The following is a 16454-nucleotide window of genomic DNA, read 5'->3' as shown; positions in this document are numbered from 1 at the left end:
GCCTTGTGGGAAGTTCGCAGTGCAACAAAATATTTTTTTTTTCACATTTTGGTATTAATTTGGTAGTATCTTTAAATGCAACTCACAAACTTTGTAGTTTATGTCCATTAATGTGTGTGTGTGATAATACTGGGAAACGAAACAAAAGAAAATAATTTATTGTGTGTTTTTGTCACAGCTGGCAGTTGATGAATTGTGTAGAAATATTCGGTTTTAAAACACATAGAAGCGTTTCCATAAACATGAACATGCTGCTGCCAGGCTTCGGGTCGGGCAAGGTGTGCTTTGCATTATTTTGCAGTCTTTCTATCAGATATTGCATTTAACATGGTAACCCTGCAGCCCCTTTAAAGTTGCAGTATGTCTTATGCCGGACTGTCATGCTTGTACCCTTTCTAACACAGACTTCAAAGTTTTGAGGATGGATTTACAGCAATGCTCTTTGATATCCCCATTTCAAGGAATTCTCTCTGCCCGGGTGAGGCTGCCTTTTAATAACCTTGTTGTGTAAATGTTTTAGTACAGTCGCGTCAGATATGCGACCCAGAGGCTAGAAACTGGTTAAGTTTGGCCCACTGCATAGCTTTGTAAATTGTAAAAACTTTGTGCAGTGAAGTCATTACCTACTTCAATTTTTCAATAAAAAACACTTTTATTCATTTTGTATTGCCAGTTTTACTACATAGAAGTAAACCTATATGGAAAGTATTAGTAAAGACATAAAATAATGTTGTTGTTTAGGTATAAAAGCTCCAAATGTCAATAGTTCTTTTTAAAACTTTTTTTAAAAATTTATTTATTTATTTATTTAGTTTGACATTTTTAGTATTTACTTGTTTAAACAAATAGGAAAAAACATTGGAATGCTGTTTTTTTTAATGCAATTATTTTACTGGTTGGGCTCACTTGCAATCACACTGGGCTCTATGTGGCCTCAGAGTTTGACGATTTGTGTTTCGTAGTTTTTGAAACCAGTAGCTGACCCTGCAGTATTTAAAGTAAAATCGCTTACCACACCAGTAAAATGTTACACAAGAGACCTTCATTCAGCTTGGTTACGTATATATCCTTGATTTACCTAGGTAAATGTTATTAGAGAGACCTGGCAAAGAGGGCAGGAGGAACATATAACAATATAACAAAGAAAAAAATGGCGAACACTAACATCTTTAAACATACACAATAACAGATCATTGTAAGAGCAACATCAATATTAGTTACACTGACCCAGAAAACAGTTTACTTGGTCCTTTAAAATGGATTTTAACTCCCTCAGTTCTGATTGTTTCAGCTCCTTTTGTAGATTATTCCAGGATAAAAGGACAGTGTATTTAAAAGCCTTTTTTTCCCCTAATTATATTCTGGCTCAAATTTATTGCAAGGGCATAGCCTGTAATGGTTGTGGTTTTTACACATATACACACACAAATAGGGGCACTGGTTGTATAACTAGCCCAAGCAGAGACTTATTTACAAAAACCAGCAGTGATGTCCATGATTTTCAAGCTAATAATAAAGCATAAAGAACAATGGTACTGGTCATAAAGAGCACATCACCATAATCACAAAAATAAAACGTTGCGGAAATCAAGTGTTTCCACACCAGGAGCAAGAAATAAAATTTATTCCTAAAAAGAAACTTGATTATATTTCAGCTTGGTCACAAGCTTTTCAGTTTGGGTTTTAAAAGACAATTTTTGATCTGTAATGATGCCTAAATACTTGCCTAAATTGTGACCATTTCAATTTTCCCCCTTGAGTAGTTTTGATTTTAGGCAAATTTGTTAACTCTTTGCTATTTGAAAACATCACCACCTTGGATTTGCCTTCATTTAACAAGCATCTGAAATTTGAGGGCTTATATGACTCAAGGAGTCATATAAGCCAAGGAGTCATATAAGAGCTCAAAGATAACTGTGTCATCTGCATAAAAAGAAAATGCAACATTTTATAAATTTTCACTAATGTTAATTGCATCGAGAAAGAGAGGAGTGGTGCTAATATAGAGCCCTGGGGAACTCCACTGGATACTGGGAGAAAAGAAGAAGAAATGCAGTAAAGGGGCCGCACTATGTTCTAGCTGACAAGTAATGTAAAAGCCAACTTAAGCATTTGCAGACACGCCAATGTTGGGTTGTCAATTTAGGTGTCATGATCAATTGTGTCAAAACAGATCATGAAAAAGAACAGCACAATGTTTTTTGCAGTCCATTGCACCATTACACATTCACCACACTAACAACAGCTGTTATTTTGCTGTGCTGCTTTCTAAAACTTGACTAATGTTGGAAAAAAGTAGAATTTTTGTAAAAAAAAATATTTTAGTTGTTCATTGATAAGTCTTTGGAAAACCTTTGCTAAAACACCTTTGCTAAAATTTAAATATTGGCCTGTAACTGATGGGTAATTTCCTTCTAATAAAAGGAGAACATAGGCAGATTTCCATATGACAGAGATCTCATTGTTTGAAGGGAGAATATTAAAAATAGAAGTTAGTAGTTCTAATATAAAATCTCTAGTCAGCTTGTGAAAATAAGGATCAAGTTGATCCAGACCTGCAGATTCAAGGGGAGAGGTCTGAGGAGAAACACCCGTGAGAGATTTTGGGCTTACCCACATGATCAAAACACAAAATGAGTGAATAACTTTAGGAAGAATGGGGTTTTATCCCTTTTATTGGCGTTTCTGTTATGTTTTTTCCTTGTCACCCTTCATATATTCAAGTAATCACTGATACTTTGTCTTTATAACAGTGACATTGTTGTTTTAAATTATAAATATGCCACGTAAATTCATTGTATTTTTTTTTTTAGTCTGTAGTAGCTTGTGTTTCTCGGTAGCTCAGCAACGTGGTTGCCGCGCAACACCGAATCTACTGTTCTGAGTGGCGCGTGTCTCTTTTACGTTCAGTTAATCAGCAGATTGGACGCAGGTGTGCGTTTACCTAGCAAGTTTTAACCCGGCATATAACGCGAATTTAGACACTCAGAGCCGAGACTGTCTTTTATAAACTTTGGAGCCACTTGTTTTGATTCAGGATGTTTGCCTGGTTTTGTGTTTTTGTTTGTGCTTCGGCCGCCGGACAAACCATGACCGGGGAACCCCGAAGTGTTCCGGTTAACGACACCAGGGTTTTGACGGCAGCTCGTTTTGCTGTGGCTGAATTCAACAAAGTCAACGCAGGAGAGACGTTCGCTTATAAAACTGTGGCGATAACATCGGCTAAAATTCAGGTAAAACTTCATCAGAAGTCACAACCCAATTTTCAGTTAAAAGATACGAATAAGTGCTGATGTTTTTTGCAGGTAGTTGCGGGAATAAAGTACATTCTGGACATGCTGCTGGGGCAGACTGTGTGCAGCAGAAGCCACGCTGCTGCGGACAGCGAGCCATGTGCTTTCCAGTCTAGACGCAAGGCAAGTTCAAGAACTGGGTGGTGCATAACACGACGAGGGGGTAAATGCATCATAATCCCACTAAAAGCACCCCCCCTCCCCCTTTTTTTTCTTTTTCTTCTTCTTCTTCAAATGGGCATAGTAGTTAAATGTACTAATTTGCCATTTGTTTCAGGAGTACCAGTGCCACTTCGTCGTTGTAGAAGTCCCCTGGGAGAAATCACGTGTTCTCTCTAAAAATGAGTGCCACCAAAATAAAAGCTAATACACTCATACTGTTACTTTTGGTGTTTCCAAGTAAAGAGTTGTCAGTGAGCGTTGTTTTAGTCTGGTCATCTCAACTTTCAGAAAGAGTGCCAGTTGGCGTACTGTGCCCACTATAAATTTATAATAGCATGATCATAAACCATGATTTCATTGGCTCTCATTTATGCCACTTGTTCCAACACCGAGATGAATAAGTTCAGTGACCTGCGGTCCCTCGGCATTGTATGGGGTAAAAAAAAAAGGCATAATTATTCCAGTGAGTGACCGGGGCAGCTTTACTGTGCCTCATCTCTCAGTGTGTGTCCTGGCAGCTGTAAGGACCTAGTTGCGTGTCAGGCTTGGTCAGACACATGGCTGCTAAACTGAGACAAGGCTACACCTCGACATACAACCACGGTCTCCAGAAGGGCTCTGTATGGAGGATTACAGGCATTTTTTCAGATTACTGCTCAGCAAGACCGAACTGTCTGCCACTCTGACCCCCTTTTTTTTTTTTTTTTTTTCTCCTAAATGTGGGGGATAAATAAACAGATCACCATGTGTGAGAGTAAATACAGGCAAGCAACAAGGGGGCTGGTAGGGGGATTATCAAATTATGGTATGAAAATGTGTCGTTTGGGGCAGCAGTGGTGTGCTAGTGTGTATAAATATATCCATATTTCTGCTGCATTTTGCTCAAGATGAAATTTGGATAGAATGTGTCTGCAAAGTCAGAATATGAGATATTCCTGAGTGGCGTGGGGACCAATGAGACTGCATCTGTTTGGCTTTGATTACAGTAAAGAGCCGCACGGATAAGCTGTTCACACACCCTCTCACCCAGCTCATAATGTCTCTAATCATGGATGTCTTAATCAAACTGAGCAAAACATAAAGAATTGGCTGGCACTGTGTATTAGGTAGCAGGGGTTAGGAATGTGGGGGAAGGGGGGATGCTCCTTAATTTGGGATGACTAACACTGAAGCTGTAGTGCCAGGAGTATGCCCTGTCCATCTGCCATCCCACTCACCCGCCCACTGACACACTAACAGGTGCGTGCACGCAGATACATGCGTAGTTTCCATGCACGCGCTCACATACTCCACCCGCACTCTGGCCCTACCCCTGTCCTCACTTAGCCTGTTCAGCAGATGGTGAGGGGTAAGGCTTGTAGGCCCCCCTCCCAACTCCAAGCCACCAGCCCATCACCCCTTATTTTTTTCCCCCCCTGCGAAAACCACCCCACCCGTCTTTGTGCAGTTGCAGAGCCTGAGTGCTGAAAGGCGAGCCTCAGCTTGTCCCCCCCCCCCCCCCCCCCAACAAATCCTTGGCTGGCTGCCATTGGCGGGACTCAGTCAGGTGTCCTAATGCTTCAGTTAGGGGAGGAAACGCTGGTTAATCTGCCCATCGCGTGCCACCGGCCATGGCCTGGCCTCTTTGTGTCTGGCACCCCTCTGATCAGTCCCTCCACCCCTTCATCTGTCTTTCCCCCTTCTCTTCCAACCCAGTTTCTCTACCAGAAGACGGTATCATCCTTTCTTAAAGATTTACCACTCTGTCTTTCAAGATGTGACCACATTCTCTATAAAATACAGTTGGTGCGCTTGTCCGCCATCCCCTCTGATGAATGAGACCTTTTTGTTGTTGGGATCTGTCGCTACACTTTAAAAAAACAAAAACAAAAATCACACAAAACTGCTGACTCATCTTAGGCCTCCGGTATACCTGTGTGTGAACCTTACAGGATAAATTATTATATAGTTCTTATTATAACTTCTTATACTTCTCATTTGGAGTAATGCGAATAATCAGGCTTTTCAGTGCATGCCATGAGTTAAGAGCCTTCCTGCCATTATTACATTGTACATATTCCTCTTGAAAATGCAGCTGAATCATGCTCACTGACCTCATTCCCTTATTTTATTGCAATTTCTTGCACATAATTGCAAAATAATATAAGATAATTACATCAAAATTGCTTCTAAATGACTACATAAAGTGGTCTGTGACAGACCGATTAATACATCAATACAGGCCTGCTGCATGAATGAATGGGAGTCCACAAGTATAAGTGATTCCTTTCTGTTGTGGCTTTATCCTCTTTTCTTATTTCAGATTTTCATATTTGCTCTTCCTTGTGTGATCCCAGGGGTTTTCACCTGTCTCGTAATACTAAATGCAGCATCCCCCCTTCTTTGCTCCTGGAAGGTGCACTGCTCTGATTAGGATGAATGATGCTTAGATGCTGTTTGGTGGAGGTTGATACGGTGTGATTGCGTAACCAGAGAGAAGTCGTTACCATTCGACCTCTGCTGACCTCCTTTTTGATTGACCCTTTGGGTTGGTCACCGCTTCCGAGCAAAAGGCAGGAGTATAAGGTCAGAGTTCAAAGTATCGTCAGCTGTGCTGCCATGGAAACAGCAGCATTTGCCCTTCTGATGGTCAGTTTGAATTCAAGGACAATGGTTTGTTTAAAACTGAGTTTTGTTTTCAAAAGTGCATGGTTTATGTAACAAGAAATAATCTTAAGACATTAACTCTGTAGACTGAAAATATTGAAAAGCAGATGTACGTCATGGTTCCTAGTGGTGCCTTCTGGGTTGTTTTGAGGATAATGTGGCTGTAAATCATTCTGAACTGGTTTTAACTGCTTTTTTTTCTGTTTTACTTGGTTGTTGGATTTCCATTATTTGTGCAGAAAGGCATAGATTCCCCTCGTCAGTGTTGTGACCAAAGCTCTGAGTCCGCCATTGTGGTCAATCGAAACACACCCGTGGTTTGTTTTTCCACTTCCTGTTTGTGACCAGTGAGCAGGGTTTCCTTGCAATCAGTGCTGCAGCAGGGGGGGGGGAAGAAAAAATCAATACTTTGAATGTAATGTGTGGCCAATGGAATAAGAGAATGATTTATGTAGGGATGGCTACTCCCTGAATCAGATGGGACTTGTGTGGCCAGATGAATGAAGGAAAGGAGGGGTGCTGGTACAGCGACCCAGAAAAAGAACTATAAAAGGTTAAAAAAAGTGTTTTTTGCTGCTCTTGATCGTGGCACCGCTCCTCTTTTTTTGCTGTCCCTCTTCTCTCTTTTCACCTCTCCAACATACAATGCTCTCTGACTGTCCCGCCTAATCCTAGCACTGTAGTATTATGAGACTAAAAACCAACAGGATACGCACACACACACGCCATACACACCAGGAGTTTAGCAGGTTGTAGACCACCAGCCAGAAACAGCATATGTCCCTCTCCCCTCCAGATTAACGAGAGCATGCATGTTAGTATTACGATACAGTGAGAAAGGAGGGGATAGGGGCAAGGAGTAGAGAGGGGTGGGAGATGAAAGGTAGTGGGAGAGTGTAGGAGCCTGGCAGACAGACCGAGATTCAGAGGGAAACACGAGGTGAGAAGCGCGAGAACAAGTGTGCGAGGGAAGGAGGGAGAGAGCAAGTCTTGGAAAGAGACAGAAAGATGGAAGTGTGGAGGCGGGAAAGAGTGAGAGATGCGAGGACATAACAACCATAGAGAAATGTGTGTGTATGTGTTTGCTTTATTGCGGTGGCCCCACCTACCCCTCCATCCTGTTAAGGAGGCACAGTCCGAAGGAGGAGGGGTAGGATGGTAGGATCCCCTCCCTCAGCCACCAACACACACACACTCTCTCTCTGGCTCATACACACACTCTGCTCCGTGAGGGAGCAGTCGCTGAAGAGCTCTGGATAGACATGCGAGGTTCTGCAGGTGTCCCACCCTTCTCTCCTGACATGGATGCTATAGGAGGTACTGTTTGATTATTTTTATTTTCCCTTTCTGCCTTGTGAGCAAATTCTTTTTAAATTTTCTTTGGGTTTCCTCTTTCTCCCTCTCCGTTTGAAGATTTCCCCCTCTTCATGTTTCAGAGTAATCCGTGAGCCTCTGCTGTTTGTGTGAGATTGCATGTGCGTTTGCGTGAGGCTGAATGTGTGCTTGTAGGGTTGTTTACAAGCGGCACTGTAGCCGCAGGTCTGACAAGTTTAGCAGAGTGAATTCTCTCCATGTGTTTGAGCTCGATTTTATTTTATTATCCTGTAATGCGTTCTTCAAAACAAATTTTATAGGGGTCATGGCTTTGGCTGCTTGTTGCATTATTTATTTTTGCATTTTATTATTTTTATTGGCACTCAATTCTTAAGGGTGGAGGTAGACAAAGCGCATTATGTATGCCCTGTGTACACCCTCTATATGTGTATTCATTATGTTTAAGTACAGGCTTTCAGTCAAATCAAGTCTAGTAGATATACTTGTCTTTAAAGCAATAGGAATTTTTTTCATTTTTTTCATTTTTTTGGGGGGGGGGTTGTGATAGTGACCGTGGAGACTGCCAAAGAGTTGGAGATGAACATGGTGAATTTTGGGGATTTTCTTTAGTTAGCTAATGATTTTGATATTGCACAGTATTCATTTTGAAGTATCCTAATTAAGAACAACAGTTTCAAATAGGTGATGCTGCATATTGGTTTGATTCATCATAAAAAGTTTAAGTGTAGTATAAAGACATATTGGTTAAAATCCTAATAGATCTTTAACCAATAAGTCAACTGTTTCACTCTACAAAAGCTCATTTATATGCTTTTTCTTAGAGAGAAATAACAGTAATGGGTATTAAACAGCTAGCAATCCTCGTGTAGAGGGTGTGTATGAGAGGGAGAGCACATGTCTTGCATGTAGCGTGGTTTACTGGCAAACATCCAATACACCCCTCCTCGGTTCATGCTGGAGATCGAGCTACATTTAATTATTACATTCATATTATACACTAATGAAAATGTTCACTTGGACAGTTTCTTTGTTTCTAACAGAATCTTGAATCCTAAATTTACACATAATCAAATACTGATTTTTCTATTATATTAGATACGATAAAGTACTCATGTTCTTTCACTGAGGTTTATTTAAGTTGAGAATTAATGAACTGAACACATTTTGCTCACTTTTGTTGCTTTCCTGCACACAGTTTTGGCCGCACCTTCAGTGAATGACCATACAGGGTTTGTTTTTTTTTAACAGAGCAGCCATACTGATATGTACTTTCAGTGGTTTCCAAAATTTGTCCAGGTGAGGTCATTATATCTCTGTTGCATATCAAATTGGTGACCATTTGTTCAAACAGACTTGACAAATAACCTCCATATACATCCTGCAAATGTGTTCCTTCCACATATCTCCCCCTCATCCCTTTCTTCTGCTCATCTTAAGGTTAAAGCAGCATTTGCTTCCCCCCTTCTTTTAAGGCTTGTATTGACCTGTTAATAGTATTATCCACAGAGCGTGTGGCAGGGCCAGGGTCACATCCCTGTAGGGTTTGGATGGTCAGCCCTCTGGCCGCAGTTTGGAGACCGAGTGGCCAATAGGACCCGAGCTGTGGTCATCGTTCAATCTAGCTCTTTTCAAAGAAGAGGTCACATGAGTCAAAGGGTAATAAGTTTAACCCCTCAAGGGGTAAGAAGTCAGAGGTCACAAACAAGGCTATAGGGAGAAGGTTTGCATCATCAATCAGCGGCACTCCTGGTTATATCTGTGCATATCGATGACATGCTCGTTGCTGCCAATCTCATCTGCATGGCTTGCTAAGCACAAAGGGCAGCCGTTATGATCGTATTAACGTGAATGAAAAAACAGCACTATTGTGAAGAGTTTGAGTAGTGTCCGTTTTTTTAGTTCTGTTCTAGTTTACACAATATTGTCCTCATTAAGCTCAGAGGTAATTTTCTTTTTTTTTGTGATTGTTTAGAATTGCCCTTTACCTTTAGAAATAATAGCACTGCTTGATTAGTTTACCCCAAACATGCCCGTAAAGAAGAAAATATATTGTCTTTTCAGGGATCAGGTGTTGTGATATGTCGTTGTTAATACCTTTAATGTTTATTTGTGCCTAAAGTCACAATATTTCAATAGATTATGCTTTTCTTAATATTCACAAATTTAAACCAATAATGCACCAGTTTCAGCAAAATGTGACTGGTTATGGCCATGTGAATATTTTCATCTGTTTTTCTTGTTGGGGAAGGAAAGTATGATCGGACGCTTTCATGTGAATGATCATAGGTTTATTTGTAGGGGTGTGGCCTTTTCTGTGCATTTCCACAGTTTCCCTGTCAGTGTGCGTAATACGCAGTGTGAACAGCCTCACTTGTCAAGTCTTCAGTGTTCAAAGAGGATGTTGTGTGTTAAAAAAATGTCCCTATGTGTTACTGTGGCAGTTTCTTAAATTTTGCTGTAGATGAGCACGTATATCCCTCCTTGTATATCTGAAATGGTGCTGTGCTGATGTTTCAGCATCTCCCAGAGGTCTCTTCTCCCTGGCTGATGTTAGCGATGTGTCAGCATTAAGCTAGGCCTGCCTGCTAGGCTGCTGGGGCCGTGGTGGCGACCAGCCCAGCCTGGCCAAAAGCCAGACCAGACATGTCTTGGCACCAGACAACAGAGACGTGACAGGATCAAGGATTGGCAGAAATATGCTTTTACAGTATGCGGTGTTGTTGACCTGTAGATCAACAAAATATGACAGTATATATGCTGGACACATTTCATAAGAGTTTCATAAGATTAAAGATATTCTTCTCCATGTTTTTTTTCTTTCAGTGGTGTACCACGATGAATCAGGGTGCAGTGGATGACAGAGAACGTGCGACAAAGATCCAAAGTCGGACGCCAACCTAAGACATGGTAGTTATGCAGTAGGTCCCTCTTCTAAATTAGCCACTATAGCAGGCCTGACGCATATGACTGGCCTGAGATACATATGTGCCATGAGCACACTATTGTAAGTGTGCATGGCATTAAGTGTTTGAATAAGAGAGATGTACATGTTGCTCAGTCAGCTATTGCACAGACAGAGACCATCAATCACAAATGCACAGTGAGCTGCATTGCTTTTTTTTGCTGGTCCCTCAAGTCCTCTCTCTCTGGGTTGGAATTACACAGCACTTTACCTGCAACACTGCATTTTTCTGGACATTGTCTGAACCCTGCACCATAACTCATGCAACACATTTGTGCAGTGCCATGTCTTGTTAAACCAGCGGCTCTAAAAACTGTGGGGCACAAAGCCACTTCAGGTGGGATGCAGACAACCTGGTGAAAATATGAAGTGAAACTAAGTTGAATAATTCATGGGGAAACAAACAAGAGTTTTCTGATGCTGCTGTGTGACCTTTATTTAGGTAAAATTCATCTTGAATTCTTTTTGTATTGTATTGATAAAAAAAATAGTGTAGATCTCAGTTTTCTTTTTTCTTTTTTTCTTTTTTGCTTCTGAAATGGTACTTGCCAGAGAACGTTTGAAGTCCACTTTATATACTAAACAATTATATGGTGTAACTTTTGAAGCAGCCCAAGTTGGTAGACAGTTTCTTGTTTATAATGTGAATTTGTATTGAATATGAAAGTGAAGACAACAGTTTAGAGTGGTGTCCAAAGGCTCTTTCAGTAGCTCTGAAAAGAAAGTAAAAGATGGAGGAGACCTCTTGTCTCTGCTTTGTAACATCACCTCCTTGTAGGTACTGTAAGCTTTCTGAGTACAGCTTCTGGGGCGTTAACTATTGCTGTAGGCCTTTATTGGCCTCCGTGCAGTGCTGCTTTTTGTCTGCTTGAACATGGCATCAGCCTAAAAAGTGACTCAAATATGAGCTACCAATTATTTTTGCTCTTAGGTTTGACCAATATTATCAATATTAGCGTTCTTCTTCACAGTGAAACTAAAGGTGCCATCAAAAGAAGTGTCACTCAATGGTTTGCGCAACAGCCAGCTGTATTTGATAACTGAGTGTAAAGACCTTGGGTTTCGGATAAGATGAGGGAATGTAAACTGATGGTGCTATGCATTTTGCAGTATTGGTGAGGGCTTTGGAGGGTGCATGTGATAAGCAGCAGGTGGACTAGTTATTATTGTGATAAGAGCAGGAAATTGATCATGTGCTCAGGGTCTTATCTTGGAGTCATAGTTTGAGCAGCTGAAAGGTTCACGTCATATTTATCTCCTGAACTAGAACAGTAGCTGACTTACTCTCACAGAAAAAAACAACCACACACATGTACGTAAATGAAGTAAAAAATTACCTGCCTTCTTAAATGTGCTCATTCTATTGTGTTAGTAGAGAAGACATTTTATTAAGGAATTGAAACTGCCCAGCGTATAGTTAGAAGTGCGTTGAGTCTTTGTTTTTCTAAATGAATGAAGAAGAAACTTATTTGAAGTAAAACAGTAACAGGTTGTCAAGAAATGCTCTTTACAAAGGTCATGTATTACTGCTTGCTATGTTCTGATGTGGCCAATAAAACAGCCAATTACCGCCTGTGAAACATGAACTTAATTGAAATGTTTTTTCACAGATTTTATCGTCAGCATGGAAAACGGGCATTTAAAGAAATAGCAAAGTTCTTCTAGCTTCATTTGAAAATGGTGAAACTATAGGTTTGGGAAATTACCTGACCAGAAGCCCATAATTTAGAAGTTTATTAAATAAACTGATGATTAGGTACGACTGTTCTTCTTTTTGCTTTAGTTTTATTGTGCAGACTTGAAAGTATATATCCCCACTGAGAGAGAAGATGATATTCTTCATTAGAGATTCCTCCTTTTTTCTGGCTCGTTCTAAAACATGACTCAACATTTTTATTTACACGCAGTCAGGGAGTGCAGTGCTCAAGTTGACAGGAAAGTTTTATCATAAACATGTCTGGGATTGATATTAGACAATGAAAACGTATTTAATTATTCAAAATCAGTCACGAATAAGAGCTAATTACATTTCATTAATAGGAAACCTGCAGAGCAGGTGGTTGAAAACAGAAGGGTGATGCATTGATCAAGGTAAGAGATGGTTTGACTTAATATTCAGATTTTTTGTGAAACCATATTATGGGTAAGGAGAGAAGTTGATAAGGTGGTGCGATGTCATTCAGTGCCGATACAATCTGTGAAATCGAGGTGATGAACGGAGACCTTGAAATGACCAGAAGTCTATAACAGTAAGCTCTTTGGGGAAAAGGCCAGTCCTCCAATGGGCCTAAATCGAATCCCTGCGCATTTACATGAGACATAAATTCACATTTAAATGGCAGAAAATTGCTTGGGTGGCCGATACACTGGGGCATATGAAATTATAATTGTCGTCAGTTGTGTGTGTGTCTGTGGAGCAGGGGGTGATACAAGATTGAAGAGATGTGTGGAGGAATTATGCATCCAATAACGGAGATGGGATGTAAATATGGTGAGGACAGTCAGTCTGATGTGCCATCGGTCCATTTCATGTGAGACTGCAGTGCAGGGGCTAAATGGCAGCCAGGCTCATATTGAAGGGAACGACAGGCAAATTAAAACTGGTCTCCACAGTACTGTACACGAGCCTTTTTATCTGAAATTAAGTAACTAGTCTAGTAAACGTGCTTCACAGTAGATTGTTTTGTTATCTGTTTTATTTTTTAACTCATTTTATTTAATTTATTTATTTATTTTTGTCTGGTCTAAAACAGTGTATAAAAAATAACGTCATGGAATAGGGAAAAGCAGCAAATCATCCTAATGGAGAGAACTGTTGGTGATTTTTACTAAAAAGATTCATCAGAATAATTGCTGAATTTTCAGCTAATAGACTTGTGGAGGAATTGACCGATTGTTGCGGCTCTAAAATTGGTAATCCTGTTTTATAAAAGCACATAATTATTTCACAGCTAGCACTGGAAAAAAATATCTCAGGGCTGATCAATTGTGCATTTACATTTTTGTGCCATGATTCATGTTCTGCCTGTTTTATGATAGTTAACATTGCTATGTGGCTTGAGTAAAATGGCTGTGTAAGTAGATAAACCCACCCTCAAATTCAGTGTAGCTCGTGCTATTGCAGTTTGATCCCTTTTACTCTGCCAGACCTCGTTGTACGCACGCCTTATCCTACTATCCCTCTTACCCTCCCTCGCTCAGTGCAGTTTTTTTTTTCTTTCACCTCTACAGAAGAGCTCCTAACGGAAAGGCTGGAACAAATACTCATGTCACTTCAGTTCATGGAGATCCCAATTGTTTTTAGCCAATGTGCAACTGTAAGAGGTCTATGGGTTGTCTGTGTCACTCAGCATGGCTTCGTGTACACCAATGCCACATCGTTTCACACCGCTCACCATACTGCACATTTACTGACTCATGCTGTACATGTATAGCATTATTTCTGTCATTTTCCATCTGAATGTCACTACATGTCATTCAGTCCAAACTGGACCATCAACAATCAGTACAATATGGCTCACCAGGAGGCCCCTTACAGACCTGTTTCATAATTTGTGCTGCTGTGTCTATTGTATGTGCCTCCTTTGATAAATTTACCTCCAACTGATGCAATGCGTCAGTCTTTTTGTTGGAGGAGGACAATTGCTTGTACAGCTAAGGTCCAAGACCTTAATGAAGTACTAAAGCGCGCACACACTAGCTACAGGGCACAAAGGTTGGTTTCTGCTCTTAACATCAGATGACAGCTAATGGAGCAGACAACACTGTGAAAGGACGAGGACCAAAGTTCATCTCGTGATATTATTTTATTGTTCAGTGCTGTATGTGGAAGTCAGTAAAGCATAAAATTATTTTTGAAAAACTGTTAAACAGTCAGAGATTAACTGAAGCAAAGAGTAATTTGTGGTTGACACAATTGAACTGCATTTTATTTCCTTACTTTTTAAAATGTCCATTAAAAAAAAAAAGCTTTTAAAACAACTTTTATTTGTGAAGACTTTTGTGCAGCAGTCGTAAAACAGGACAGACTGTATTCAGGGGTCGCTGGTATCAGTTCAGAGCTACTATTTCATTGGGTTTTCCTTCTAATTCCACATCTCTGACTTTTCTGCTCTTTATTTTTAGCTGTAAACCCACAGCAGAGGTAGCAGGCACCCAAAAGCCCCAGGCTGCAGATAAAGGCAGGGAGGGAAATGCAACAGCAACATTATTTAACTTTAAGAGTGTAGACCTCTTGAAAGAATTTAATTTTTTTTTTATTGAATTCGTCAAAGACATCTGTTTTGCTTGTAATCCATAGTGCATATTCCTTACATGTTTTCTTTTGAAAACCAAATTAAGTGGATTACAAGCACTACTGTATGCAAAGCTTTTAACCTGAAGAGCCTTAAAACGTTTTTCTAAACTTCTGCTGGCAATGAGGCAAATTTTTTAATTTGTGGACTTTGATGTCAGATGATTAGAATGATCTTGTGTCCTTTCTTAATAGCAGCAATGCATGATTTTATGCTAAACTGTTGGGGGACAGGTTGGGGGGCCTCATGATGTTGGGACAGATGGCATTTAGCTCTAGCTGCGCCGAGCTCAGTGGGACCCGAAGCTTAAGAGGTTAGGCCTGTCAAAACCACTCTGTTCATTCACTGCCTAACAAAGTGTGGACTGTCAGCCTGTTCCGTTTAATAAACTTAAGATTTTTCTTTTGTCAACGCCCGAGCAACACTTTGCAACTCGATGACCTGAATATCCCAACTCAGACTCAGAAGAAAAAAATGGTACCTCTGGCAAAAAAACTTACAAAAATGTGTCCAGTCTGGTCAGTAAATGTCCATTAGCTTGATAGTTATTTGATAATTAAACATAAGGTTTGGTAGAAAGTCTTTTCAGCCTCGTGGCTTCATGAATGAGAATGTGGTCATATTACTTGTAAAATGGCGAGAAACAAGTGTCGAGTAACTGTCAAAAAGTATCGTATGCATCTTTTCATGCGACAGTTCTTCAGATCTCACCATCAATATTATTGTTTGTGTGTGCAGTGTTGGTATAGAGGGGAAACACTGAAAGAGAGACATGTGAGGCATTAACCCCTCAGCCACGAGAATGTCCCCATATTGTGCATTTTTGTTTCAACATGTAGACCAAGTCCACATAAAATGTAGAAATTTCAAACTATCATACTTCACCACAAGAGGGAGACATACTGTAACATGCAGAGGAAGTCTCCACTACACTGTACATCTCCCCCGGAAAACTGCACTGCACTCAGAACAGATTTTGTAAGGATAACCTGAACCCGAATGTGATCGTGCAGATTTGTTGAGTAAATGTGGTTAATTTTGTCATCGTCTTCTCCCCTCTCCCCATCTCTTAATTTGTTTCAGTGTTTGTTGGGGTCAGAGGCTGAAAGCTGCGGAGTGGTGACCGGAGCGAGAGGCCTGCGTGACATCTGACCTCTAACTGGGCGTGTGGGTGACCCCGGAGAATACGGCTCAACAATGGGAGGCACGTGCCCTGGACTAGTCACCATGGTAACACAAGACCTTTGGGGAAACGGTGGGGGGGGTCAAACCTCATCCTTTATCCTGATCAGTGTTAACCATCTGCTGCCAATTGACTCTTATAGATATAACACATACCCGCCACAGAAGAGTGTGCATGTGTGTTCGAGAGAGGAAACTCTGAGGCTGACTGAGTAATCTCTGCAGGCAACTGTGATGGTGCTTTATTTTCTCACAATCACCTGGAGAGATTCTGCAGTTTGTCTAATATTCCTTTAAAAAGCAGCCCTAAAACTGTGTCATCTTTCTCCTTATATGAATAACAATGCAAACTAAGAAAAATTCTATATTGTTTGAACATTTCACAAATCACCACATTGTTTACACAAAGGTTGGCTCAAAAAATGTCCATCTACCTGAACCTGTGATCAAAGCAGGTTTTGCTTTCTAGCTTTGGGTGATGATCACTGCACAACACAACAGATGTGGCCGTGCAGTAGTTTAGCTTAATCTTTGTATGCCTGACTGTTACAAGTCAAAACACTTAGTGACTGGTTAAAA

The 16454-nt window shown here is 40.5% G+C and overlaps 1 protein-coding gene and 1 long non-coding RNA gene across 3 annotated transcripts; both read left to right on the top strand.

Moving 5' to 3' along the window:
• The first annotated feature begins 2907 nt into the window (after positions 1-2907).
• LOC102076403 (cystatin-D) lies at positions 2908-3998 on the top strand. Of its 2 annotated transcripts, none has more exons than XM_005456546.4 (3): positions 2908-3233; positions 3306-3416; positions 3571-3903. In XM_005456546.4, exons 1-3 carry the CDS (start codon positions 3039-3041, stop codon positions 3658-3660), a joined length of 396 nt encoding a protein of 131 aa, XP_005456603.1. In that variant the 5' UTR covers positions 2908-3038; the 3' UTR covers positions 3661-3903. The 2 variants fall into 2 exon arrangements, with proteins under 2 accessions (XP_005456603.1, XP_005456602.1); XM_005456545.4 differs by having other exon boundaries at positions 2922-3233; positions 3306-3456; positions 3571-3998.
• A 2980-nt stretch (positions 3999-6978) lies between these two features.
• LOC112842000 (uncharacterized) lies at positions 6979-16077 on the top strand. The gene is made up of 3 exons (XR_003213551.1): positions 6979-7418; positions 10260-10343; positions 15777-16077. It is a non-coding gene; the product is annotated as an uncharacterized LOC112842000 (long non-coding RNA).
• Positions 16078-16454: the final 377 nt, after the last annotated feature.

This window comes from Oreochromis niloticus, linkage group LG13 (genome assembly GCF_001858045.2).
Source record: "Oreochromis niloticus isolate F11D_XX linkage group LG13, O_niloticus_UMD_NMBU, whole genome shotgun sequence".
In the NCBI taxonomy this organism is placed as follows: Eukaryota; Metazoa; Chordata; class Actinopteri; order Cichliformes; family Cichlidae; genus Oreochromis; species Oreochromis niloticus.
Note: the sequence above shows the minus strand (reverse complement) of the source record. Positions and strands in the feature narration are given on the sequence as shown.

Bases quoted from the DNA above. Each gene is read 5' to 3' on its own strand.
- LOC102076403 (XM_005456545.4), top strand. From the start codon at position 3,039: ATGTTTGCCTGGTTTTGTGTTTTTGTTTGTGCTTCGGCCGCCGGACAA. The intron at 3,234-3,305 runs GTAAAACTTCAT...TGTTTTTTGCAG, and splicing joins TAACATCGGCTAAAATTCAG to GTAGTTGCGGGAATAAAGTA. The intron at 3,457-3,570 runs GTAAATGCATCA...CATTTGTTTCAG, and splicing joins GTGCATAACACGACGAGGGG to GAGTACCAGTGCCACTTCGT.